The following is a 27,936-nucleotide window of genomic DNA, read 5'->3' as shown; positions in this document are numbered from 1 at the left end:
AAAAGCAACAACTAGTTCATTTTTGGCATTTTAACATCAAGACAATGACAAGTGGTAACAATAGCAAAGCAAAAATAATAAAGACCAATATTTAACTTTCCCATCCACCCAAGTCTCACACTGAAGTTCTACCCCCTTCTCCCCAGAAGCACCGCTGAACTAAAACATCTATTTAAAGCACCCAAACCAGTCCAGACCATCTCGGAACCAAGAGCCCCAGCCACAGCTGTCGCCTCTCGGGTCCAAGTGAGAGGAGGGTTCTGGGAAAGGCACCTCGTAACGCACACAGGGCAGCGGGACGCCGGGGACGGGCTCGGGCAGAGGGCACTTGGTGGGGAGCTGGGTGGCAGTCCCAGCATCTGCGCTGACACGCGGGGAAGAAGGACTTCATCATCCCAACTATTTGGTACCACGGCTAAGCACAGGTGACTACAGAGCTGGGATGGCAGAACTGGAACCCGAGCCTCGGAAACACACAGGGCCGTTCCAAGCTGGACCCAGCGGTGGGGGGTGGGGGGTAGTAAAAACAGAAGCACAAGGCGATAAAGGCTGGTACAGGAGGGCTGGTCCTTCTTCACAAGGACTGCAGAATGCACTTTTTACTGCTGGCTAGTCAATCTCTAATGGCGAATGCTGGCGAGGCGGCCCCGGCTCCTCAGAGGAACCTTAAAGCTGGTTCTTGAACCAGGTACGATGACCCACAACTGCACCCCCCACCCCCTACTGGTTCCATGATCACCTGATTTTCACTTGGACTTCATTTACAGATAAAATAGATATAAATGGCTAAACACATACCCACAGCCCCCACCAGGGGGGAAATGGCAAGTTCTATTAATGGTGCAGCCACAAGGTGGTGGGCGGGGCTTGCAAGCAGCCACGGGAAAAGAGAACCAAGGCTGGAGGCTGGTCTACAGGAAAAGGCAGGAAGGGAGTGACCCAGGTGCTCCCGAAGCACGTGGGCATGATTTTGGACAGAGCTGGACCACCAGGGACCCTCTTTGCCAATAATGCTGCCAGTTCCCATAAGGGACGTTGTTTTCTAAGTAAACGGGGACTGCTGTCCCAGGGTGCACCCACTCGGACCACAATGCTGATTACAATCGAAAAGGGGAGTTTTGAGAAGTATATTTGGGAAGCAGGGGCAGAGAAACTTAAAAAACAGAACAAAACCCTAGATTGCTCAAAGTTTCTGCCTCTTGTAGGAATGGTAAGTCAACTATGAGCAAATACTTTAATTAAACATCAAGAGAGGAAAAACACTTTGGAAAGCATACAGAAAAGGTAGTTGACGTTGAATCACTTAAAAAACGGAACCTCAGGGAGTCTAACAAAAATGCACCTTCAGTCCACTTCCGCTCGTTTCAATCCCTCGTCTGACTTCCCGTCCCAGTGCACGTGGAAATGACAGCTGCCTCGAGGTGTGGAGTGGGAGGCTCCGGGGCAATCAGAGGGTGCGGGGGTTGTACTCTGGCAGCTTCTTGATCTTCTCCTTCTCGGTCTCACTCTCATCTCTTGCTATCACCAAGGAGTGTGAGTAGCCCATGGCAACCTGGAGGGACAGATCAGTGTTGGGTGTGACACCGGCACACAGGCATGTCACACTGCGTCTGGAGCAGACGGGACACTAGCCAGCTGGGCGGGCAAACTGGGTCAGTATGGGAAACATGGAGGACGCCTGAAAATGCATGAAAAACCCTTTACGAAGGTGACGTCTCACGTGCCTGTCACCAACACCCGGCCACCAGCGCCTCCCAGCTGTCTTGAGGAGGAGATGGCGGGAGCCCACCCAGCAGGGCTTCCACACCACCTGCCAGCAGGGACCAGTGGGGACACACGGGTCCCACTCTGTTCCGTCTGCCTCCCTGGACCACAGCCCTGCCTCGTGGGAAGGCACACACATGGCCTGCGTCTCGGCAGGCAGAGCTGGTGGCCTGGTAGACCTAGCGGCAGAGAAGGGGCCTCAGCCCACCACCTGCCCCCAGCCTAAGGGTGGGCAGTCTCGGGGACAGCTACGAGGCCGATGTGAGAGAGGGAGTCAGCCTGGAGCAAAACCACCTGGGGCCAAACCGGGGCCAGCGTCGTCCAGGGTGAGAAAGAAGGACGACAGAGGCCTGGCCAGCACGCCTCTGTGCGTCCTGTGGACGGCGGCTACGCATCAGAAAAAGACCGGAACCAGGACGGCGAGGTGCAGAGGGCATGGCCTCCCCCAGCAGCACAGAGGGCCCGGCTCACCTGCTCTGTGAAAACGCCGTCCAGGGTCTTCACCTCCTGAGCTGCAGTGGAAGACTTGGGCTTGTGGTCCCCGTAGCCCTGGCAAAGCAAGCGGAGGGGGCGCTCACAGACCTGCGGGTCCCTGTGGCACGGGCCGGAAGGGCATGGCGGCCACCCGCTGACCGGAGCCAGAGCCCGGTGCCTCTGTTTTTGAGCCCTACTGTCCTCAGACACGAGGGGCCAGGCCACGTGACCAATGTTCACCCACAAAATGTGCTGCCAACATGTGACTATTTCTCAACTTGGGGAGGACAGAGGCTCACCTGTAACCCCTGGGGATCTCTGTGATAACAGGTACCTTTGGAGACGTCTCACTAACGAGAAAACACCATCATGAGCCCAGAAAGAAATGGCCACTACCGCCCTTTAGGGCTACAAGGTCACAAAGAAGGCTGGCCGTCTACCCGCCCACCACCTGTTATCAGTGATGACACCATCATCGCCTGACCAGGGACGAGATTGGTCAAGGACTGCTGGGGGGAGGGCCCGGGGCAGGTCGCAGGCGAGGAGGTGGGTGGTTTCAAAGCCGGCAGACCCCCCAGCTCAGCTCTAACAGAGGGACACACAGGGCAGGTGAGGAGACCTCCCTCCCCAGCACCTGGTGCCACCGGGCCCCGCCCCATGCCTCGCCCACAGTGAGTGGCTCCTCCAAGTGCTGTGCTGTCTTCTCACCCCGAGAGGCTGCCCTGAAAGGCCCTCTCTTTCCCCTTCAGCTTTCAAGTTGACAGTCTGTATTTCTGAGAGGCCCCTTCCCTAGGATCAATCCATCAAAACTGGGCCAGGTTCTCAGGCCCCGTGGGGCCCCTCCAAAGCCACCAGGCGGAAGGTGGGTACCCAGCACCCAGGAAAAGAGACGTTCACCCCAGCAGTCCTAGAGACGGCTCAAGCGATCCAGCCCTTCTTCCCTCGCCTCCACGATGCCACCAGCCCCCGTCCGTGACAGGAGGGAGGAGAGATGGACTGCATTCCCAGCAGGAAGCACACGAGCCCAGCAGAGGACCAAACCACAGGCAGGACAGGCGGACCCCAGGGCGAGCCCCAGCCCCGCCTTCCTTCCAGGTGAGGAGAAGTTTGGGCTGCCCAAGCAGCAGCACCTGAGAAGCAGAGGCACGTGGCTGGGGAAGGCCAAGTACGTGGGAGAAACTGAGCACCAGGTCTGACCACTCACCTAACTGTGAAAAAGCCAGGAACACACTTAAAACTTAGGAAAAACGAGGGAAGGTGTCTCCAGTGACCTAAGAGGCTGGCCAGGTGGCCACTGCTCCATGAACCGGCGAGGGCTGTTTACGGAGCTAAAAAGGCTCCGAGGACCCAGAGGAAAGCAGCAGACTCGATGTGCACCCACCACACGGTTTGAAAGGTCCCGCTGCTCCCCTCGCTCAGGCTCCCTCCCACCCTGGAGGGGCCAGGGGGCCCGGCCTTTCCCATCACCCTCGCACCACACCCACGGTTTACAAGATGCAGGGGGCCCGGGACTCAATCCTGCCCGATTCCCATGTCACAACGTGGCCACAAAGCCCCTTCAGTTGTCTGGCCCTTGAACAATGAGGGGAGAGGGGGTAGGGTTAGGGACCAGTCTACCCCAAAGCTGACAATCTGCGTGTCACTAGCCCACCCTCTGCACGTGCGGATTCCCACCCGTGGGGCTATAACCCGACACAGGTCTGTTGACCCGCAGCGGACCAAACAAATCCTGCGTGTAAGTGGACCCGCACCGTCCGAGGGTCAACTGTGTTTGACGACGGCGCAGCGCGGAAGTGCTCAGAGACTGGGGACTACGACCGGCCTTCGCACAATAAGGGAACGGCCGGTTTCCCCAGTCGGTGTATTTCTAGGACTCGGTCTCGGCGAGCCCAGACTGGGCCGCCTCTTGCAGCGTGGGGGCCAGCTCACCAGCTCCCCGAAGGTCGGTGACGGGCCCCAGCTGATCGTGCTCTCATCCGCGGCCACGATGATGCTGCTCTTCCTGCAAACAGCGGAGGTGGGTGGTCAGCAGACGGCCGGCAGCCCAGGCCCTGGACCTGATCCAGCTGCCAGCTCAAGAACGTGGTGTGACGTGTGAGTTTTAAAGTCAAGTGCGTCCACTAAAACTCCAAGGTGCTCTCACTTCCTGGTAATGCAGGGCAGGGGGGCTACCAGGTTTCTCTGAACCTCCTGGGCCCAAACTGCAGGGCCTCGCAGGGGACCCTGACCCGCCTGCCTCACCTCTGCGCGGGGTTCTAGGACTCTCAGGGGTGGGGGCGGGGGTGTCACAGTTGAGTGAACACACTGGAAAAAGGGGACCAAATAGGGACAACGTGGAGCTCCTTCCAAAGGGGGTGGCACCTCACAATTATTTGGGCAGGACCAGAGGCTGCAGCAGATGAAAGCCACCCCCACTGGTGTTCCCCCCGCAACCCAGCTGGGAACTCCTGAGCAAGAACTGCCGGGCACCTCACCAGGGTCTCAAGCTGACGTGACAGCCACAGACTCTGATTTCTTACCAGCCACAGTTTCAGTGTCAGAGCCACTGAAACCCCACCACGTGTCCCTAAATGTAACTTTGAACCTGTCGCATGAGCAGAGCACACCAAGCGCCTTTCCAAGTGACTTTCCCTGGAGGAAGGGAAGCAAGTCATCTGCTCCAGGACCGCTGCCCCCCTAACAAGCACAGCTCCGCCTCCTGGACTCGGGGTTCAGTCTACCTGATGCTCCGATGGACAGCAGAACCCTCCCAAGGGCAACCCCCCCCGTAAGTCCAACACCCCCAGGAGGGGTGGATGCCCTGCCTCGCAGGAGCCACGGCCACGTACCCACAAGCCAGGCTCCGGATTCTCCAGCCACAGAGGTCCTGCACGGCCTTCGGGTACATGGTGGACTCACGGGACGTGTTGGTGGCCCCCCAGAAGAACAGACCACCTGGAGAAAGATAATCCACGGACCCCTGTGAGCTGAGTTCTCCCCTTCGGCAACACCAATGACACAGGGAACAGGGCTGGGACTGTCAGGCGAGACACCTTGCACCAGTGACAAAGCAGTGTTGTGCACGAAAGGACACCGGGAAGCAGCCATCATTGGCCCCGGGAGCGGACAGCGGCTGTGGCTCCCACAGGGCACCAGGGCACGCCTCTGCCGCGGAGGCAGACCACGACCTCACTCACCCACTTCGCTGACGGCGAAGGAGCAGGTGTAGCCGGCGTAGATCTGGGACGCGCCACGCCCAGGGAAGTCGAACAGCTTCACCAGGCGAGGGACCATCTCGTCCTTCTGCTCGGCGTGGCCCAGCCGGCCATAGCCGCCGAAGCCCCAAGAGAAGACACGTTTCTGGGAATCAAGGACCAGCTGCGGGAGAGATGACACAGGGTGGGGGACAGGCCTGCCGGCAGGAGGGCTGGCAGGAGTCCTCATTTCTGTTCCGGAGAACCTGGTGCGGTGGCTAAGGGCAAAGGGCCCCAAACACGAAGAGACTGTCCCGTCACCTGCCTCCACGGGTGGGGAGGCAGCAGGAGCAGCAGCAGCGGCACGAGGACCGGGCCATTGCCTGTGCCAGGGACACTCTGTTTTGTTCCTTAACTCACATGTCTTTCCCTTCCCTCACCAGAAAGGGGCTACATCCCCGGAGCAGATGGACACACCATTTCCCAATGACACTGACTGAACTGCACAAAGGACCAGGCAGGCTTCCCGCCACGCTTGTCTTTAGACTCCCCAGCCCCGTATGTGCAGGTGACCCCCTGGTCCCTGGTGCAGTGAGCACATGGACGTTCCAACAATACAAAGTGTTCTTTACTTCCTAGTACCTCTGGTGTTTAACGTCTGAATCACGTGAAACACAAACTGCTAGGACAACCCGATGAGGCTGTTTCCAGACTTGGAACAACCGAAACCTCCTGGTCCAAGCCCCCGCGCATCAGACCGGGAGGGAGACACCCGGGACGGGGCAGTGCCCGAGGTCACCCAGCTGCACAGCAGCCCCCAGGACACCAGCTTGGCCCCTGGACTCCCAGCCTTGCGCTCTTTCAACAGAGAAAAGGGCTGTGCGCGACTCACGGGCATTCTCAGCGAAGCAGCTGCAAGGAGGCCGCTGAGATTGTATTTGTACACAAAGTGCATTGCCATTTACCTCAAGTGACTTCATGGAACCCATTTTCATCATTAAAATATGATTTATGAAAACCAGTCAGCATCTCCCTATGGGACACTGTCCATCCACCCAGAGGGACACCCATGATGTTCTGCTGGACAGAAGCAAAGCAGAGAACGACGTGTGACCCCCCAAACATCCATGTGCTCAGCCATGCCTGTGGGAGTCAGGAAGAAAGCTACAAAGGCAGCTGGGACACAGGAGTGTTCGCCACTGCCCCACGGAGGGGACTCGCAGGACGCAGGAAGACAACATCAGGAACACTCAGGACTTACCGTGTGGTTAGCGCCACAGGCCACGTCTCGCACAACCACGTTGGGCACTGGCAGAATCTGCCCGTCCTTTGTCTTCTCGATGAAGATGGCCACTCGCCGGGGCACCAGCTCGCAGTCATACTCTATCCGCTGCGCTCGGGCAATGAACTTCCCGTCCGAGTTGTGTCCTGTGGTGGCCAGAGCCAGCGGTCAGCAGCAGCCATGGCCCAGGGCCCTGTTAGCCACAGCAGCCAGCCAAGCACCTGCCCCAGGCTGGCCAGCTGGCACCTTTGTCAATCAAGCCGCGTCCTCCAATCTGAGGCACAGCCCTGTCTGTGGCCATGAAGCCCATTTTGTGGGTCAAAACCAGTTATTCGGTTATTTTCAAAATGAATCAAGAAACACCCAAGGTCTGCAATAAGGGCGTAACCTTGTGTTTGTTTCTGTGTTCAGATCGGGCTGTGTTGGTGAGCGCACTTCTCACCGTGGGCTACAGGATACCAAGTTGGAAGGTGCTGGTCCCAAGGAATGGTCTGTGTTCCACTTGGGGGCCTCAAGAAGCCCCCGAACAGGGCCAAGACGGTCCAAAGAGTCCACCACACAAAACCCCAGACCTGCCTTTTTTTGCATTACCAGTAACCCACATGTATCATTATGGTTGGTGGAACAGTTAACTGGTACATTCTCATCTTTGTCTTGCCTGACCCAGTAAGTGTACTGTGATAGGGGGTAGGGGAGGGGGGAGCTGGTGATACGCTTCTCCTAGGTCACGTTCTAGTCCCAGAAGGGATAGCTCTGGATTTGGACAATGAGGTTGAAAAGAGGTTTACAAGCTGGCCAGTAAAGAATAACTGACGCTGTAGCTATAAAGCAAGCCAGTCTCTCAATATCTCTAAACGAGTATCAGCTAAGCAGAGGAGAGCTGTATGAAGCACTTAAATGGTGACTGGTACACAGCAATTACGTGTTGGCTGTTCTCACCAACTTCGCTGGGTTCTCCCTGAAGGATAACCGATGGGTTGTGACAAGCCGCTTCTCTGCAGATCTGGGGCGGCCACGGGCGGCAGGGGAGCCACACTCGGTTCCGGAAGTAGACCAGAACGCCCTTCTGGCGTTTAGCTCAGGGCTGGGGACCGCATGCGGGCCTGTGGCTATGGAAACGCTTTCTCCAATGGTCTCTGGCAACTCCCTGGCAACCGGCACTGAATGTACGTACGTAAGGGGCTGTTCTTTCTTATTCATGTCTGACTTGAGGTATATTTAGTTTCCCAAAGTCACTGTTCCCTGAAGTCTAAGGCCAGCGAGACGCTCCTCCTTCTATTTATGCAGCCTTCCATCTGCCTGCTGTGATGACGCGCAGCCCCAGCAACCCAGATCCGGGGGCGAGGGCCCAGAGCGGCATGCAGCAGGGAGCCAGCAGAGGGCGCCCACGCCTCACCTCCCACTCAGAAGGGGCGGGTGGGGGTGGGGCGGCGGCACCAGGAAGGGGAAAAAGGCTTTGGTGTCAGGTGGGAAAAGAAAATGGAGACCCTACGAAATCAGGATGGAGAGATATCCTGAGAAGTGGTGAGAACTGCTCCCTGAGTTTCCCGTCTTCACTCAATGAGCTGTAAGTACACGTTTTTGGATGAGTACTCTTGTTTAGGGATGAAAACGAGAAGGGCTCCCAGTCGCTTTTGCACGTGGCTCCTCAGGTGTGTACCACAAATGCTGGCCCAGGCCAGGGGGTCCAGAACAGCCTGAACCTCGCGTCAGTCACTTCCTCATTTTCCACAAAAGCCCATCTTTAAATATAGAACGAAATGAGGGTGGTTTGGTGCCCCCTTTCCCCTTTGAAATCCTTGTATATATCCATGAACTCCCAAATCAGAATAAAGCACCTTTTGTCAGACTTGCCCTTTTTCTTTAAGGCAAGTCATTGTAACTAACACTCCCCAGCCCTGTGAGTTAGGACACGCTGTTCCACTAAGCGTGAGATCCACTTAAGGGACCAGGGCTATTATCTGAGATCAATTACCCACATTCCTGACACGTGTGCAGCCCCACACTGACTTCGGGTTCTAAATATACAGTTAGATCACAGAGCTTTTAAAAAAAAATACACTTCCATACCCAGCTGACCGTATTCAGGGCACCCAAAGGAATAGAGGTTTCCTTTGCAATCCATTATCATACTGAACTCAGCCCCACAGGCCATTTTGGTAATTGGCTGGCCGTTGTACATTATCTGAAAAGAAAAGACAAGAGACTTTCAGACACGGCTTTAAAAGGTTGATTAAAAAGTCTCTACCTTTCTGTTGGTGCTGAAACAATTACTGGACTACAGAGGAAATGTAATGGACTCAACCATTCTGAAGGCAAAAGCTTAGGGTATACGTAAAGAAACACCCTGGGGACCCCTACATTCCCACTAGAGTCAAGTTCAAAGACAGGTAAGTGGTGTCCCAGGTGTTTGTAACTCTGACGCTCAGAACAGCCAGCACTGGGCCTCGCACATCCTGGTGGCCCATGAAGGCTGACTTCCACTGACCGGTGTGGGCGTGAGTGTGGAAGACAAGGGAAACTCACCATCACAACCCTCAAATCTCACTCCAGTCACTAGGCTCAGCCCCAACGTTTCAAAGAAAAGCTTTTGTAAGTGTTACTGCCAACCGTTCTCCTTTACCCTTGCAAAGACATTTGACCAACGGTATGAACAAGAAACAGACTGGTTCACAATTAGAAGTTAGAAGCCAGCGAAGGCCCCGAGTAACTGAACATGGGATTGGAAAGCAAATCTCAGAGAGCACTCGGAAACCGTGCTATTTACTGCACTCTAGCTGCGTCCGGGACAGTCCGTGACAAGCGGGGGGAACGAAGTAACAGCGGGGAGGGAGATCTGCACCGGGGGCAGATCTGTGCTGGAACTGGGGACGGGGTGGAGACTCTGGAAACCCTGCCATCCTGATCAGGAGCACATGGCTGACACAACAGGAACGCTTCAAAAATCCTTCAAACCACAGACCGGCTTGGCCGCCGTCTCTTTTTAAGGCCAAGAAACCTGCATCCCTCCATCGTGAAACCACTGGTCAGACACTCGTTAGCATCCTGCTGCCTTGTATGAGTTCCTGTTTTAGGTGTAAGCCCCGCCCCTCCAACTCATTCCTATTTGTGTTCCAGGCAACCTGGCAGGCAACGACTGGCAGATAAAGACGAATGACACACACAACATTTCCTCCTTTCTTTGGGACAGAACAGGCTTCAGACGAGGCCTCTGTAACAAATTATTTCATTCAGAAGGAAACTCTGCTTTCTGGTTTTTTTTTTCCAATGCCAGACATACATCACAGCATAGAATTCCACTCAAAGCATCTAGACTCTGAACGAGGAATCAAGAGAAACCCACGCTCTCGTCCCAGAAAGTCAAGCGCAAAAGGCTGGCGGGGCACAGGAGGGCGAGGTACCTGTGCGGGGCTCGGGACGGCGTCCGTCTGGTTGCCCAGGCCCAGCTGCCCCATCTTGTTCTCTCCAAACGCAAACACGGAGCCGGTTTCTGGAAGGAAAGAATGACACCACGAAAGGGAGAATAATGCCGAGGGCTCTGAACTAGATCTGGAATCAAGGGCTCCCAAATAATAAAAGCAGCTCCTTTGCCAGAAGGATGCAAGCAAAGAAGGTATTTATTCCAAAACGCGGTGGGTGGAGGGGTTGGCTCAGAGCAAAGCCGTTTCACAGCACACAGCTCTGGCCTCTGCCGCCGGTGGGTGAGGCCCTGGACGCCTCCTGGGAGCACCCACCCAGGCTCGCTGGGGCATCTTTCTGATGGTGCCCAAGGGTCACAGGGGCAACTCTACCCTGCCCTGGACCCAAAGAGGACCATCTGACCTCTTGCCACTCACAGAAACCAGCCATCCCTTACCCGTCAAGGCCAGGGTGTGGTTCCGCCCACAGGCTGCTGACACAATCACCTCGTGGCTGAGACCCTCAATGAGTCTGGGAGCTTCCACTCTCTTGGTGTCACCATGTCCTAGCTGCCCCTTCTCATTTCGACCTGCGGAGCAAAAGCAAGATGAGTGGGGAGGACGGAGGGTGGCGGAGCGGCTTCACAAGGCACACAGAACAAGCAACACACAACAGAGACGGGTCTGGTCTCCCAGGTGCCCTCCTGACACAAAGACAAGGAGGGGGGAGGGGGCTCCAGCGTCTTCGTCAGTGGCCCGCCGGACTTCTGAGGCCCGCACAGGTGACCAGGGTGAGACGCTCCCCAGGGATGTCTCTGCCACAGCCACCTGCGGCCCAAGTCAACTCTCCGGACCCTCTTTGCTGGGGTGGCAGTGAGGACCACGCAAGCACTCCCCTTTGCTCTCTGCTCCCATGGAAAATGAGGGGGAGGCGCTCGTTTGGCCCGATGTCACACACCAGCGGAAGTGATCACAGACACTCAGGTTCACGCTTCAGGGCCCTGCCTGACAGCTGCTCCCTCATTCCCTTAGCTCCAAGATGTGGTTTAAGACAGAGCCATTTCGTACCTGCCTCCCGAGTTTGATGACCTCAGTGCTCTGGGCAGCCACTGGGGCCCGTTAGGCTTCTGCCTGTCACTTCTCTTCCTTCTACCTGCCCTGTAAACGGAGCTCACCTGACGGGGCCCACCCTTCACAGGACCCCAGCTGTGTGCGCCCCAGTGATGGACAAAGGCCAGGCCCGTGCTGAACACAAAGCCTCCCTCCAGAGCTGCCCTGGCTGTGGGGTCTGGTGGCAAGGAGACCCGAGGAGGCAACCCTGGCTGCCAAGTGCCACCCAACACACGGCCCCCGGGCAGAGCCCCTCGGCTCCATCGCAGACACGGCGAGTTATGTGGGCCAGGAGGAGCCTGGGCGCCCCTGACCGCCCCCCTTTTCCACACTGGCTACAACAGCTCCGGACAAAACCACCCAATGGGCCAACAGCAGGTCAAGGAGGAAAACCACACTTGCTACCCAATGTGGAGGTTTTACAGGGCCACAAAGTCAGAGCGATTCAGGGAACGGTGGCAGTGGCTCATGCCCCTCCTCAACAATGAACTTGACCTTTAGGTCATGGGAAACAAGAGCAGAGCTACAAAGATGAGCACCAGTCATCCTGGAGCCAGTTTGAGGAGGAAGTTACTAGCCTCAGGTTACCTTAGGAAAACCACATTTGGACATGAACTTTGACTTCAGGCCCCTGGCAGGACAGGCAGACACCAGCTTCTGACGGAGCTACCCACGCTCCCTGCGAAAGGCACTTCAAACGCAGGACGAGTGCTGGGTGGGGTTCGGGACCCGACTGGCTGGCGAGTGCAGACCCCTGGCGAGGGATGTGCAGTAGAGCACCAAGGCCCCTCGCCTTGGGGTAACCGGCAGCGGCCCGTGACACCCCACTGGCACATCGCCCCTACCTGCTGGCACCACGTCTGCTCACCGGGACACGTCTCTGTCCAGGGCCAGGGTAGGTGCACAGTCTACAGAGTCATTCCCTGCTCACAAGGTCAGCAGAGGAGACATTTTTAGAAGCACCAAGTAAGGGAAATTCAGGAGAGACACCGGGAAGGAGGTGTTTAAACTTGTGGACAGACACAGACTGCATGCTCGGTGCTGGGCCACGAGGTGGGAGGGGTGCCAAGGAGGCGGGACACACCTCTGTGCCAATGGGGGGGGACAACGGACAATGAGAACCGAGGCGATGCCGGCATGCATCAGGAGACTAGGAAGCACAGATTTGGGCCAGACAGACTTGTTAGCTTTTTTCCAACTGAATGACGAAATTAGCAGTGCAGAGAGAACAGATGTTAATATATTTGAACATCGTTACAGCAGCTCATGAAATGGCAAAAAAGAAAAAAAACAACCAAAACAGTTCAAATAGACCCAAATGCAAATGCGGGCATGCGAACTAAAAGCTGGCCACAGGACAGAAACAAGGGCGGCGACGAAGGCCGGCACACAGGGGGAAGCTGTCCGGGAGCTGCCAGAAGGGTGTGGGGAAGAATGGGGCCTCGTCAGTGGCTGGATCAGTGACCTGGAAGGGGCAATGGGCGGCAACGCGTGCGAGCCCTCCTGGGGCCCTGACGTGGGGCAGAGCGGCAAGGCCAAGGGCAGGGAAGTGCCGAGTACCCAGGTGAGGAAATCCAGCAGCGGAGAAAGCCAATCAACCTGGAAAAAGTAAGCCGTCTGGGGACACACAGTGAGAAAGGGACAAAGGAGGCCACCAGCTACGCAAACCGGTACAGTCCCCAGAGGCAGAGGAGACTGAGTGCAGAGACGCAGGAGCCGATGTCATGACGTGGCTGCTGTGAAAGTGGGTGGCATCTAACGTGGCAAGAACAGAGGTCTTATGTCACTGAGTTGCAAAACAAGGGAGGGGGAGGGAGGGGCACCGACTGTCTGCTGGGGCGACAGCAAGCTGGATGGAGACAGGAATCCAGCTGCAGGCAGGCGCCCCGGTATCGGAAAGATGCAGATGCAGTCAGAAGGGCCAGGAAAAGGCTGCTTAAAGGGGGAGCGTCCAGAGAACTAGGGGCCGTGTAAAGACTAAACAGAGGAAACAGCCAAGTGGAGGGAGCGAGGCAGCCGTAGGGTGCAGGCAAGAGCCGCCGGGACTCAGGAAGAGGAAATGGGGCCGCACACTACGAAGCTCTGCAGCGGAGAACGCAGGGGGCGTCAGCCGGCTGCCATGAGTCACCACAGCACCCAGCCAGCTCGTACTCACCCCAGCTCCACAGCTTCCCTTCCGTGGTGACCAGGAGGCTGTGGGCAGCGCATGACCCCGAGACCACCGTCCGCACCCGGACCCCCGACAGGCACCCATATCTGTGGGGTCCCCACAGATTCTGACCAAGATTGCGGTAGGCAGCTGCAAAGAGAAGAGTGAAAATCTAATACCCACAGTGACAAGCAAGTGGAGCGCACCCCCCAAAACGTCACCAGGCACCCGGGGCCCACTCTGCCATGGTACAACTGCAGGGGTCCTGGGGGTGCCACCTGAGAAGTCAGCAGCTCCAGCACCCCGCCCCTTGCTCCTGAGCTGGTGCAGATCTAGCCAGTGGCCACCGATGTTCCACCTCTGCCTGTGGCCTCAACCCATGGGGACCGCAGACGCACATGCAGCGGCCACTGAGCATGCCCCCCTGCAGCCCTGTGGGGTGCGGGCCAACCCAGGAGAGCCAGCAGTGCACCTGGTGTGTCCCTCACTTTTTTCGCCGCCCCAGCAGCCATGCTGCAGCCGGGAGGCTCTCAGTGCGACTGCGCATCCCATCCTCCACCAAGACCTGCCCTCCTTGCAGTCTATCAGGCCCTCTGCTCGCCACCAAACCGACCTCCCCCCACTGGTTTGCTCCTTTCTCAGGGATCCCTTTGTGTCGGCCAAGTCACAAACCTTGGCCTCTGCCCACGTATTCACTTCCCTGGAGAACCCTTCCCTGCCACCTTATTATACAAGCGCCCCCTCCTCTGGGAGGAACCCTCCCTGCCACATCCCCTTGAACTTGTCACTCCCCACACACCAGCGCCCTGTGAGTCCTGCCACAGACGGCACTTACCCCACTGAACTCATGTGCCTTCCCACTCTGCACGGCCACTGGGGCCTCACCAGCGCCTGGCACATGGGAAGCACTGTCAGTAACGCCAGTGGACGTGTGGGAGGGGCGAAGAAATAACTACCTCCTTCAAAATCCCCACTTCGCCCTGTTAGTGCATGGGGCGTGGCCAATGTTTTGCTCAGTATTTTCAACCTGGGGCTCCCGAGGACAGAAACTTGAACGCGTCTGGGGGCCTCCGGTGACCGTTACGAAATGCCAGCCCCTGCCAAATCAACCAGGTCAGGTGGTCTGGACACGGGACTGAGTGAAAGGCTAATTTCTCCATCAGGCTCCTGGCGCCACGGAAAAGCGTCTGTGCAATTGTTCAGTGTCAGGCCCCACCCTGCCTGCGCCCCACCAGCAGAGGGCGCCACTTGTGCCCTCATTTGGTAGCAAGAACTCCAAGTCACAATGCCACACGGTAACAGCCCTGAGCTTCACCTGAATGCATTCTTCTACTACACTAAAAGGTGCAAAGAAAAACCAGCAATGCCCTGGAGCTAGAGCAAACCAAGGGGACAGCCATCATGGGTTACCCTAAAACTTTCAGGGAACCCCAAGGCCTGTTTAGCACGAAGGCAAAACAAGGGGTGGCATGGTACTGAAACCCAAGTGTACATGCTGTGTGCCGTCTCCGTCAAGAACACGGCACCAGGGGACCGCTGCGGAGGTACAGGTGCCACAGCTGACCTAGCCTGGCTGAGGAACCCTGGCTGGCAGTGAGCCTAGTCCCAGGAAATGGCTGACAGGTGTCCCAGGCCCCTTGGCTGGGCTGGTGGTCATGAACTCCCTACAGTCACCAGGCCTGGGTGGGGGGAGGGCAGCTCAGGCATCCCTGTGGTGACCTTGAATATGAGCTCGGCTCCGTGCTGCTGATTTTACAAGATCCACGGCGCCGAGGGCTCTCCCTGTCCTCACGGACGGCAGGGAACTGGGGAAGGGTGGACTGAGGGGCCACGACATCCCTCCCCTCACGCCTGGCACCAGTGGGAAAACAAGTCCTACCTCCCCCTTCTGTCTACTAGCAAGGGTTTGAAGGACTAAAAAATATCGTAAAGTACTTTTTAAATTAAAAAAAAATTATATGAAACTTCACTCAGAGGGAAGAAAACCAGGAAAGCAGAACTGGGAAACAGAGACAACAGAACACGCTCTTCGACAAGTCCGATGAGGGCGGAATTCCCTCGTCGAGAGCATGGCGGCGGTTTTCAACCCACATGGCAACTTCCCGACCTTCTGCACCTTGTCCTGTACTTGCAGGCAGCAACCCGGGCTCTGCCACCCGCTTCCCACTGAAACGTACCCCCACCTCGCTGGGCCGAGTGTCTATAACTGGGAGTGGGTCACTTGTGTGAAGAGCATGAGAAAAAACGCCACATGTGCCCAGGACCGGCAGACTTCAGTCACCCTGCATCAGGACAGATTTCCTCGGGGGACACCAACAGTTAGGGGGACTTGGGCCCCAAGTCTAGGCACTTTCTACAGCAAGAGAAAATGGCTCGGACCCACTGCTGGTTCGGCTGGACCCCGAGTGAGCGCTGAGACTCCTGGAATGAGGATCACCATGGAATGAAGTGATCTCCATGTCTTGAGGCACCGGGGCTGTCGGGGTGCAAAGATCTGCTCACTGGGCAACACCATCAAGTACTTTGGGACACTTTCCAAATGAAATTAAGAAGCTGTAAAAGGTGGCACTGCACCACCCCTCCCCCTCCCTGCACCGGGCCAGTATGCTCCCAGAGAAAGACCCATTTTCTAAAAGCAGAGTTTGGGGACTAATGTTTCTTCTTGGGGCTTCTCTGCTCCCTCCACTCGACTGTCAAACCAGCTCCTGCACCAACTTGGCAGCTTGCAAAGAAATGTGGACTCTTCTGAAAGATCTAACAGTGTGACATGTGACAAATGTCCAGGACATTTTTACATCCCACAGGGGCAGCTTCATTTTCATAAGAACAAGTGAGGTGAGGAGGGGAGAAGGTGTCAATGTTTTACTTGAGGCTATTATTCGTGTTTTTCTGCTTAATCTTAAGGGAGTTCATTTTTTAAAAGCAGAATTGTGAGGTGAGACTCACAGAAGACCAGGGTTCAAATCTAGTGCCATCCTTAGAGTGGCTGTGTGGCCTCAGGAAAGTGACTTGGCCTCTCTGAACACTCTTGTAAATGAAGAGACTACTTACCTGGCAGATGGTCACCAAATTACAGCAAACACCTAGGAAGCACGCAAGAAATAGTAGCTTCTTACATTTTTAGAACTGCTTCTCATACCTTGTTGTTTAGGCACTTCTTTTCGACCAATCAAGTCCCAGTTGGTTGCCCCAAAAATCAAAAGCTGCCCTTTGCATTTAGACCCTTCAAGTTTCTGCAGAGACAGAGAGAGAGAGGGAAGAGGAATTAGCCTCCAGTGCTGCTTCCAGCTTCCTAAGTCTGTCCAACAACGGCAGGAAACAAAAATAATACACTGTTAACACTTCCAACACTTCCACCAGTGGACAGAAGCCCGGGGGGTGGGGCTCACCACCTGGCCAGTCCACCTCAGTGTGCCAACCCCAACGCTGCCCCAGTTACGCCCAGGCTCCTTGTCATCCTTTCATTTCTCTTTTTAAAATGTCGTTTGCAAAACTCAGACATGCACAAAGCCAAGTGACATCCCCCGCCCTGTACGTGGCGGCTGCCCTGGCGGGACATTTTGGCAACACGGTGCGTCCTTTGTAAAGTGAACACATCTTCACTTCACTATCAAGGGTTCCATCTCCTGGGGACCTCCGTGTGACCCAAACCTGGCATTGCTGGCGCCCTACAGTACAGGGCCCGCTGTGCTCGCCCACTTGGCCACGTTTCCGTGGCTGGAAGCTGGTCTGTCTACAGGACACCGCTGGCAGTCGGCGTGCGAAGGGGGGACACACAGCCAGGGATGGAGGGACTTGGCTGCACTTAAATAATTGAGAGGACAGCCTTCGCCGGAGGCCAGTCCATCCCTCCAGAACCCAGACTCAGATTACTTGAACGGGAGCCTAGTTTCCCCTGGTTATCTATCTCCCCTTCTTTGTTTAACTGGCGGGCCTGGCTGGCACTCTCTACTGCAGATGAATGGCAGCCAGTGGGTACTGTCGAGTCCCCGTGGGAGGAGTGGCCCCAAGGCTCTGCCATGTCACTGACTTGCTCTCTACTGTCCCTCAGGTCTGTCTGTGTGGAGAGGGCAGCAGACACGGGGAGGAACTAAGGCACTGTGGGATGAGCTGTCAGGCTGGAGAATGGCGGGAAGGGTCCCCAGAAGGCCGGCACCGCAGGCCCGGCAGCCCCCCCTGTGGCCCCTCAACTCCAGGCGGGCAGAAGGCTCCCAGGTGCCATGTATCGCACTCACTGTTAACCACCGAGATGCCGTCACTGCAGCAACAGTTCGCCAGGGCGGTCGGCTGCCGCAGGACCAGCAGCTCCGTCACTGCCAGAACTTGCTGCAAGCGCCCTGGGCGGGAGCAGGGTCTCCTCTGTGACCTGGAGACGCCACATCTGCATCAGTGGTCAAGGGCTTGTGGACACCTTCAAGCCAGCTAAGCACTTATACAAAAATCCAACCTTTCTGACACAGGGTGTTTCTGAGAAACCTCAGTAACCTGAGTCTATAGCTGTGACAGTGGCCTGATTCCTAGGGAGGGCGTGACGCGTTATCTTGTTCAGGTTCTGGTGTCGGGGCCTCACTCCTCACACTTTGGATGGAGGGCGATGGCCCTTTCAGTGCTATTGTCTATGTACTGTTTGCTGTAGACTGCTCCCTCTCACTTCTCCGAAATTCAACTCTTCCCTCTACTATGAAATAAAAGACTAAAGTAAGGAGAACCCCTTAAATCACAGCCCATGCCCCTCACTGTCAGAGCTGCTCCAGCCCCAGGTCGCAAAGACCCCGGGTGCCTGGCGGATCTATCCGGACACCCTGCAGCGATGGCCTTCAAGGCTGTGAGACCCTCCCAGGTGGGACCCAGCCTTTACTTGATGTGTCAAGAGATTCTTTCTGGATAAACTCGAGTGTCTGGGACATTGCCTGTGCCCAAAGGCGAAAGAAGCTGGATGATGTCTCCCCAGCAGGATGAACGAGGGTCGCCTCACCTCGCTGCCTCGGAACAAGCCCAGGTGTGTAAGCTGGGTAGAGACAAACCGCCCCCGCAGAAGACGGTGCTAAAATCTTCAATCAACACAATGGGGTTTCTGGTCCAAAGCAAGTTTTGAATCATTGCCCAAGTGTAAGGAGCACGTTTATGAACCTGAACCTTTAACCTGTATCCACTTAGAAGGCTGCTGCTCTCAGCAGAGGGGAGACCATTCACAGAAATGCCAGCAACGCCAAATTCCCTAGTGGGCTTTCAACTCAAACGGACTTTAAGCTCGGTGTATTTGTTTGGCCCTTTCAGATGGGAGATATGCCACAAAACCTCAGCCACCCAACACTGGGAAACTTACAAAGACCTGAACAGCTTGTGGCACTTGCCCGTTTCGTAGGACTGAGTCCAGGAGGCTTGCTTGCTTTACCTACAAGGTCACTAGGTTCAGAGGACACTGGGGCTCGTCAGCTCCAGGCCACCCGAGTGTGCTTGTCTGACAGAGCCACCGCAAACCCCAGGCCCTTGGAGAGGGCATTTTCTGAGACTGAGGTAAGTGTGTTTCATGGAAGTGCATAAGGTTTACTTCAGGCAGCTCTGCTCCTCAACCATCCAAGTGCCTGGGGCGCCCCTCTCACAAGTGCCACATCTGCAGCTCTGAGCCTAACCAAAGGCGACTTGGCGTCAGATAAGCTCCTGGCAACTGCACTCTCACAAACCTCCTCCACAGGAGCCCTGAACAGTGGGGGAGCTTGCGAATTTCTCAGTTAAAAGCCTCTTTCTGAGACAGGCCAGGGGCTGCTGTCAGTCTGGGGCAGCAGACAGGGTTGCCAGGTTCCCTTAAGAGGAAGAGAACTTGCTTCTCCTTTGAGGTCCAGGAAGCTGCAGCCAGGGATTCTGGGCAGAAGGGTCATATAGGACTAGGGCAGTGCTGACTCAGACTTGTGGAAGGGCAATGAAGCAGCACGGCCCTGGCCTTGACCCTGGACAAAACTCAATGGATGCTAATAAAAACTTATAACTTGGTGTATGCACTTCCATGAGGCATAAAAAAAAAAAACAACCACTTGTTGAAACTTCAGTCTCCTGAGCCTAGGATGGCGTTCTGACCAGTGCAAAGGAAATTGCTTAACAACCCCCCTTTGTTTTTTAAGGGGGTTTTGGAAGGGACGTATACATAGGGGCATATATGTGTGCATTCATCTCTCAGGAACTTAAAAGATATGAGAAGTAAATGTAAAACCACCTTAAGCTGCATTGGACGGCTGTGTCTCCCGGTCAGACTAATAACAGTGCCATTCCCATCAGGCTGGCAGCTGTGCCCCTGCCGGTGGGCAGCCTGCACACCCTTTGCACTCTGTGTGTGGCTATCTTCTGGGGTGAATCCCAGCACTGGGTAAGAGTCTCACTTCCTGACGACAAAACTCAATGCTCTCATAGGGTGACTGACTGTCCACTCCCACGAGAGAGAACACAGCAGAGGCGAAGCACACCTGCCCTTTGTGTTCAGGGCCCTCCCACCATACAGTGACTGCAGGGAGCCTCATACTGTGGATCATGCTGGTCCAGGGAAAACAGTTCCTGTGCTCAGTTTCTCAAGACACTGGCCATTTCCCTAGTGCTGGTCTAGTCCCCACCCTAGATAAGACATTTCAGTGACACGGGCTCCCCTTCCACCCTGCTCCACCCTTAGGGGTGGCGACCCTTTGACTGCGAGGGCAGTTAGCCAACATTTTCCCAGGAGCAAAGGGCAGGGGCCTGAGAATGGCATCAGAAAACACCTGGGCCCATTTGGAAATCCAGCCCCACGTGATCTCGGGCTGGGCTCTTAAAACTCTGTGCCCCAGTTTCCTCATCTATAAAGCGGATGGAGAAATGCATGATTTTTAAGCATTTAAACATTGCCAGCGTTCCTCGGGAGGAGAGCACTGATGCTGTTAACCCTTCCATACCCTTCAGAGAGAGAACTGGAGGTCTCCTGAGGTCCGATTCTAGAACCTAAGTGGAAGTTCTTACTCTCTTGGGATCACGTGAGAATCTGGTGAAAGCTCTGACCCTCTCTCTAACACTCATCCCACACTGAACTTGTAGCTTTGGAAGATCACAGAATGCAGGTTAAGAGTTTTGGCTCTGAGGCGGTTTGAGGCACATAAGTTGAGATGGTCACGATCTTAAGACCCAACTCTAATGAGCAAATTCAAGTCCACTTATAACATGGGAGATGCTTCTTGCCTGTGGTGGGGGCGGCGGTGTGTGGGGGGGTATAGGGTGCTACATAGAGCTCTCACCTAGCGCCCACACCTTCGAACCTTAAGCGGTGAACAAAGCCCAAACACCTCTCAGATGGGGGCTTCTCGACCTCCAGGGGGAGGACTCTACGGAGCATGCGCCCTCGCACCCCGCGCTGGCGCCGGCCACCCCCGGGTCCCCGGCGGCGCGAGACAGTGCAGTGCTGTAAAGGGCATGCGCAGCGGCTGCCAGGCCCCGCCCCCCCGGAGCTCCGGAGCCGAGGCGGCGGGAACCTCAAAGCCTGGGCGCAAACCGCCGCTCCCCGTAGCGCGAGGGAGACCCCTTCCCCTGCAGCACCTGGGCAGACTACTGGTGCAGAAGGCCAGGGGAGGCCGAGGGCACAGGGCGTCACACCCCGCGTACATCCCTTGCTCCGGCCCAAGACAACTTGCACAAGTCTCCCTTCCCGGAGGGGGAGGGGAAGAGGAGGCAGTAGGCTCCAGCTCGCGGCGCCGGGGGCGGGGCCATGACCCCCTAGCGCGGGCGGGCGCGGGCTCCGGACGCCCCTCCCCCGCCGGGGGCCCGGGGAGCGCGCCCCAAGCATCAACTGCCGCGCGGGCGGGCGACGTGGGGTCGGATAGGCTGCCGACGGCGACTGTCTCTGGCCCGCGCCCACCCCGCGCCCTTTTGTTGTGCGGCGGTGATGATGATTCAGCCCGCGGCCTGTGCCGGCCCGCCACCCCGGGCCAGGACGCGCGCTGTGGCGCGCCACGGGCCTCAACCCCTTGCCCTCAGGCCCCGCACTCACGACGCGCTCCTTGGTGTGCTCTGGCTCGGTGATGACCACCGCTGCGCCGCCCGCTTTGGTCGCCGCCGGCCGCGCTGCGCGTTTGCCCCCACCAGGTGCCCCGTCGAGATCTAGGCCGTCCTCGTCGCCACTGCTGCCACCACCGCTGCTGCTGCTGCACCGCTCGGGCCGCTCGCGCTTCCTACCGGCCGGGCCGCCGCGCTTCCTGGGTCCGGCACGGGCCGTGCCGTTGCCGGAGCTCGGCTCCTCCCAAGCTGCCGCCGCCTTCTTCCTGGGCATGGTCGCGCTGGAGGAGACACGGGGCAGCGGCGCACAATGGACGGGTTATAAACTGCGCGGGGGGAGGGGAGCGCAGCGGAGCCACCGGCCTCCACTTCCTCCCCTGCCCTCCCCAAAGTGGCGGCCGCGGGGTGGGCGGAGAGGGGGTGAGCCGGGAGGAAATCGCGCCCCTCCCGGGCCCGGCGCGCCTCCTCCGGGGAATCCCGCACGGTGGCCCAGGTCCCCAAATGCAATCCGGTGAGAGAAAGAAAAAAAAAAAATGGAGACCCCGGCCCATCCTCAAGTTAGATTTGCCTACATCGCATCACAATTGCAGCCTGGTCTCCAAAAAAGTAAAGGGAAAGAAAAAGAAGCCTCCGATTCCGTATGCTCTAATTAGAGAAGGCTTCAGGACACTTTAAAGATCCTTCTTTGGCAGCTCCGATGGTGAATGGGCTCCCTTTCCCCCAGTCACCCCACCTGCTGCTTTTGTCTAAGTGCCCCCTCCCCAAGCTCGCTCAGTTAAATGCTATTCTCGGCGCCATCAACCCCCACCCCGAGTCCCCAATTACGCCCCAGCCTGGGGGTTCGAACCTCAGACTCTAATTATCCGAATCCCTCTGGATGGGCTGCCCCAGACGAGCGGGGGTCGGGGGGCAAATGAAGCAGGCCCCCGACCCCCAAACACCTGCTCGCACAGACACGAAAAATAAAAACTTTAATGGTGCCCAACTCTCTTGGTTCTTCTCCGAAGGTGAGGCCGAGCCGATCACTCGGATCCCGGCCACAAAGTGCCCTGCTCCGCGGCTACTTTCCCCCAACGTCCCTGCGCTTTCGCCCTGTCTTTTTTTTTTTTATTGATTTTGAACAATGGGATCTCTGTCTGTCTCGGATTAAACCACGTGGATCCGCCTTCCCCTTTTTATTCATTCAGTCCCCCAGCCCCCCTTCCTCAGGTTGGCTTTTTTTTTTTTTTACCTTTTCTCCTTTAAAGAAAAAAAGGGAAAAAAAAAACTTTCCCAGATCCCGCAAAATGATCACTGCCGATTTTGATTTTCAGTCCCTACCTGGCTGGAGTGATGAGAATCCGGAAAGAAAAAAGGAAGAGAAACTAAAAGACGAACCCGAGGGCTTCCCCCCCTTCCCACCCCCGACACAGGCCAGATGAGGGCTCCAACCCACTCACCAGATACACTTAAAATGTAAATACAGGCTTCCAGAACAAATGCTACAACACAAAACAGAAACACTTGTGCGGCCGGGTGGCAAGCGATCGTGCGGCTGGCCCGGCGGCGCGGGTCCCGGGGCGCGTGCGCCCCCTGCCGGCCGGCGGACCCCCACGGTTGCCCGGCCCGCACCCGAGGGACGTCTCTGCCCACCCGAACCTGGCTCGAGCCGCGCCACCAGACTTCACTCCCACTTCCTGCGCGTTCCACAGGCCCCGCGCAGTGCTCCTTGGGCCTTCTACGCACAGCGTCCTGAGCGTCAGAAATTTCTTTGGGGGTTTAGGAGAATGTTAGATTGTTTTTCCCCCACCGGACATGTCTAGACAGGTCACCTGAGGACACTAGCTGGAAAATACTTTGCTCACGCCTCCGCCAACAAGGGACGTGTCCTAATTGAGTGATCGGAATGAAGCACGAATACAGTTTGAATAATTTTGTTCTGTACAGAGAGAAGACATTTTATATCTATATTTGTTTGTGGAAGGGTCCCCAGTATGTAGTAAGGAGCTGTTACACGCTAGAGTTACAAAAAGGTTTGCTAATTAATGTAATCAACTTGGAGGCCTAGGATGCCCTGAAATTTCCCTCTTTTGACAAATATTTAGTGAGCCTCTGGTACACGCAAGACATACAGTGCTAAGTGCTGGGGATACTGACCTAGAGGACAAGATTTCTGCCCTAGTGGAATGCAAGGTCTAATGGGAAAGGTAGACACTTAAGTAATTACATGTGTGATGAGTGATGGGTTCAGGGCACGCTACCCCAAAATATGGCACCTTAGCATATTGAATATTTTAAGCTGAAGGAGTTTTGAGAAAATGATCACCCACCCCTACCCCCAGCCCTTCTCTGAAATAAGCCATAAAACCCTCAGGTGACAGGTTTCCTGCTGGTGTCAGGAGGAAAGGAGCATCCTTATCTCCAGAGACCAAGGGACCAAGGGACACAGGGAAGAATCGTAATATGCAATCGTAATAACCACCACATAGACACTTCCCCCCTACTCCTTAACCTACCCTGGTCCTCCACTCTGTCCACTCTTCAGCAGAAAAACACACAGGTATGTTTCTTTGGGTCTTCATTTCTTTATGAAGCCTCTCCTGTCACATAACACTTACATTAAAATACATTTGTAGCCCTGGCTGGTGTGGCTCAGTGGATTGAGTGCCAGACTGTGAAACAAAGGGTCACTGGTTCAATTCCCAGTTCAATTCCCAGCCGGGGCACATGCCTGGGCTGTAGGGGGGAGCAAGTGAAAGGCAATGTGTGGTTACACACGGATGCTTCTCTCTCTTCCTCCCTCCCTTCCCCACTCTCTAAAAAGAAATAAATAAAATCTTTTAAAAAATAAAATACATTTGTACTCTTTTCTCCCGTGAATTTGCCTTTGTTAGTATAATTTTCAGACTCTAAGAGGGTCGAGGAAAGCTTTTTCCTCCCCTACATAAGCATTGCAAAGTGATACTTTTGTAGGACCATCAGGGCAAGGGAACTCTCTCTATTCTGGGGCCAGGGAAGGCATCCCTGTGGAAAGTTGAACTGACGTACAGGTTGGATAAAACCCCCCAGATGAACTGGGGTAGGAAGACTATTCCAGGGCAGTCGAAAGGAGGAACTGTGCCCTAAGAAAGGAAAAGTAGCCTTTGGGCCTGGGTATGAAGAGCCATATGGCTAGAACTGAAGAGGTAGGTAAGGGCTGAAGGTAAGGGCTGACTCAGAGAGCCTTGTAAGACACGTTAAGAATTGATTTTTTGCTAGGAGATCCTTGTTTTGAGCTACTGGTCTCCTCTCCTCTATTAAGATCTCAATATCACTTGGTCTTCTATCAAAGTTTTTTTTTTTTAAGATTTTATTTATTTTTGGACAGAGGTGAAGGGAGAGGGACATCGATATGTGGTTCCTCTTGCGCACCCCCTACTGGAGACCTGGCCCGCAACCCAGGCATGTGCCCAGACTGAGAATCGAACCAGTGACCCTTCGGTTCTCAGGCCAGTGCTCAATCCACTGTGCCACACCAGCCAGGGCTCCTGCTGAAGATTTTTATCTGCTTGCTTATTTCTTAAGCCATTCTGTACAAGGAAGTTTCTTCTTTTGGCAACTTTCTGAGGATGGAGAGAGTTCTAGGATTTTTGCAATTCATTCCTTAATCATTGCAGCATGAAACAAAATCGAGGAGGCAACAAATGTCTAAAGTGAAACCACAAGGTACACATCTAATATTTGAAAAAAGCCAGAAGTCTGTGCACCCGGGGAGCCAAGACCACTTATGTACAAATAAAAGAACTTTAGACATGAGATGTGAAGAAAGGTTGAGGGGTGGAGAAGCACTCTTTGAAAGCCTCTTCTTAATAGGCCTGCATTAAAAGAGATTTAGGATCCCTGGCCGGGTAGCTCAGTTGGTGAGAGCATTATCCCAATACATCAAGGCAGTGTGTTTGATCCCTGGTCAGGGCACATGCAAGAATCAACCAGCGGATGCTTGAAAGGGAACAATGGGTCGATGTCTCCCTTTTTCCCTCCCCCCTCTCTCTGAAATCAGTCATTAAAAAAACCCTTTTAATAATTAAAAAAAAAGAGACAGGAGATTAAAGCTTGATACTTTGATATAGAATACAAATGGAACCAGCCAGAAAAGAATTTTGCCCATACAAAGGTGCCATCCAGGCCCCTTCAGGAGACGGCATGCCGATACTTGCCGGGGCCGCAGTGCTTGGGTGGGTGTTTACCCTTCAAACACTCTGTGTGGCCAATTAGGAACAGTGCCGACCGTGCCTTTAGATTTCATCCAGCAAGTCTTTTTCTTTTTTTTTTTTCCCCCTCCTTCCCCATTATAAACCTTTCTGCCAGCGTAAAAACACATGCGTCAGAAACACTGATGCAAGGAGACGCTAATATCAGATTGCATCACATGGTCCTAGGTGTGGTGCTCCGAAAACTGGTTTTTCTCGAGGTGGTGCAGCGGTGGAACGGCGCTTTGGGGATAACACCGGAGAGCTGGCTCTACCCGTCAGATGACAGAAGTGAGTTTTGCAACTCCGTGCCTCAATTCCACACCACTGTTCTCCCAGGGAAAGCCGGAGTGGCTTTCGGAGCTGACATGGGTGAGCTGCAGCGGGTCATCGGTGCGGTGTGTCATGCTGTGGCTTATGTAACAAGTGTGTTACCTGGGGAGCTGCACCTACCAGGCCAACCGGAAGTAACACTTCCTCTGCATTGTATCTCTCTTTAATCCATGAGCTTCTCTGGGGACAGACCAATTTGGTGCAAAACCGGAAAAGGAGGAGGGAAAGAAGGTGGAGATTTCTCAGGCACTTTCTAGGTGGCTGGCCCTGTGTTATAAGCCCTTCACGTACAGAACTGTGAAATGTGGGTTCCAACTGCCAGCCTGCCATCACGGGGACCAGCGGCAGGCTATGTGGCTTCTTCTGGTATTCACTAAAAGTCCATGTATCAAGTTAGATTAGGCCACTTTTAAGGTCCCTCCCAGAAATGGAATGCTATTCAACTTGGCCACAGAAAGCTCCACCGCCAGTTGGAAGATTAATTTTCTGGCCCGGTGACTGTAAAAAAAAAAAAAAGACTACTGATTGTGGAAAGGATGCTACTGCCCAATGGAACATGGACCCTAATGGCCTGTGTGTGCAGTTGGGTGAGGAGAGTATGAGGCAACTTACATCTTTACCGTTGTCACCAGCCACATGTGGCTCCTGACTGCTGGAGACGGGGCCAGTGCCACTTAGATGTGCCAGGAGTGTACTTCTACTGAATTCCAAAGTCTTAGCACAATAAAACAATATGAGATATCTCATTAACCATTTATTATCTTGACCACATGTCAAAATAATATTTTGACTTATGAGTTTACTGTAGTATTAAAATAAATATCACCTGTTTCTTTGGACTCTTTTCGATGTGGCTACCACAACCTTTAAAATTCCATATTTAAAAATTTTGTGGTTCACATTTTATTTCTATCAGACAGCACTACTTTTTTTTTTTTGTATCCTCGGTGAGGACTGTTTTTTCTTTCCACTGCTCTTAGAGAGAGAGAGAGGGAAGGGGAGGAGAGAGAGAGGGAAACATCAGTCGGTTGCCTGTGTAAGTGCCCGGACCAACCCACAACCCAACCCACAACCTGGTTCTGACCAGGAATCCAACTCCGACCTTTCAGTCCACAGCGTGTGCGATGCTCCAGCCAGCTGAGCCACACTGGCCTGGGCCGGTAGAGCCAGACAGTGCTACTTTTGAAAACATAGTTGCAAAAGCAATATTTTGTTCTGGACCCAACGCTTTCTGCCTCTGTTCTCTTGTTTCCCCATCTGTTAAATGGCAAGATAGGGTTTGGGCTAAATTTCTCTTGGGGTTACTTCTGGGTTGAATGTTCCTTTGTTTTGAGAACAGTAGTAGGTGGGGAACCCTTGTCAGCATTTGGAAAGATGTTTGGGAGAAGATCTTATAACCCTAGTTCTGCCTGCAAGCCATGAATTTTTAGACTCAGAGCATCTTTAAATATTATCGTCGAACCTCAGCCGCCCCCGCCCAGTGCCTGCAGCCCCTCCTGGGCTTGTGGTTTTTCCAGGAAGCACTCAGGGTGACCTGACACACAGTAAGTGGTCAATAGACAAGGGTGGGCAAAAGTAGGTTTACAGTTGTGAGTAGGCAAAACAGAGTTTATTCTGTATTATAGTTAGTTCATTATTGTGTTATAACTGTAAACCTACTTTTGCCCACACCTGTATGTTTGTTGACCTCTGTGCTCTCCAGAGGAAGACTGGAAGCTCAGAGAGACTCTGAGACCACCTGAGGCCACACAGCTGGCTGGTAGGAAATCCAGGAAGGATACAGGACAGTTCAGGAAACTCGTGGTGTGGTCCACAGACCAGTGGACGGTAACATCATTTGGGTGATGGTTAGAAACAGAGTCTCAGGCTGGCCGGGGTCTACCAAACCTGAGGCTGCATTTTTGTGAAGACCAGCCCAGGTGATTTTCCTGTCTCTTAAAGTATAAGAAGTTCTACTTAAAGTCAAACCACTTTTCTCAAGGAAAACCTCACCATTTGTGCCCTGGGGAAGCTCTTCCCAGTCTAGTTCCCGGGTGAG

At 54.8% G+C, this 27,936-nt stretch overlaps 1 protein-coding gene across 3 annotated transcripts; it reads right to left on the bottom strand.

Annotated features, from left to right (window-relative positions):
* Positions 1–15: 15 nt before the first annotated feature.
* On the bottom strand, positions 16–22,907 carry RCC2 (regulator of chromosome condensation 2). 3 transcript variants are annotated; one of them, XM_037154780.2, is made up of 13 exons: positions 22,797–22,907; positions 21,353–21,638; positions 16,490–16,583; positions 13,357–13,500; positions 10,550–10,681; positions 10,095–10,183; positions 8,764–8,878; positions 6,673–6,839; positions 5,415–5,595; positions 5,067–5,172; positions 4,168–4,240; positions 2,236–2,313; positions 16–1,552 (listed from the first exon to the last, which is right to left on the bottom strand). In XM_037154780.2, the coding sequence occupies exons 2-13, from the start codon at positions 21,629–21,631 to the stop codon at positions 1,448–1,450; spliced, it is 1,563 nt and encodes a 520-aa protein (XP_037010675.1). In that variant the 5' UTR covers positions 21,632–21,638; positions 22,797–22,907; the 3' UTR covers positions 16–1,447. The 3 variants fall into 3 exon arrangements, with proteins under 3 accessions (XP_037010675.1, XP_037010676.1, XP_037010677.1); XM_037154781.2 differs by lacking the exon at positions 22,797–22,907 and adding an exon at positions 22,678–22,756; XM_037154782.2 differs by lacking the exon at positions 22,797–22,907 and adding an exon at positions 22,205–22,412.
* Positions 22,908–27,936: the final 5,029 nt, after the last annotated feature.

This window comes from Artibeus jamaicensis, unplaced genomic scaffold, assembly GCF_021234435.1.
Source record: "Artibeus jamaicensis isolate MK-2021 breed Jamaican fruit bat unplaced genomic scaffold, CSHL_Jam_final scaffold_847, whole genome shotgun sequence".
NCBI classification, from domain to species: Eukaryota; Metazoa; Chordata; class Mammalia; order Chiroptera; family Phyllostomidae; genus Artibeus; species Artibeus jamaicensis.
This window is presented reverse-complemented; position numbering and strand designations above follow the sequence as displayed.

What these genes read in the sequence shown, in the direction of transcription:
- RCC2 (XM_037154780.2), bottom strand. Translation starts at nt 21,631, where the DNA reads ATGCCCAGGAAGAAGGCGGCGGCAGCTTGGGAGGAGCCGAGCTCCGGC. An exon ending in CTTCGCCGTCAGCGAAGTGG is followed by an intron (nt 5,173 to 5,414) that starts GTGAGTGAGGTC and finishes ATCTTTCTCCAG; the next exon opens with GTGGTCTGTTCTTCTGGGGG. An exon ending in ACGGCGTTTTCACAGAGCAG is followed by an intron (nt 1,553 to 2,235) that starts GTGAGCCGGGCC and finishes CTGTCCCTCCAG; the next exon opens with GTTGCCATGGGCTACTCACA.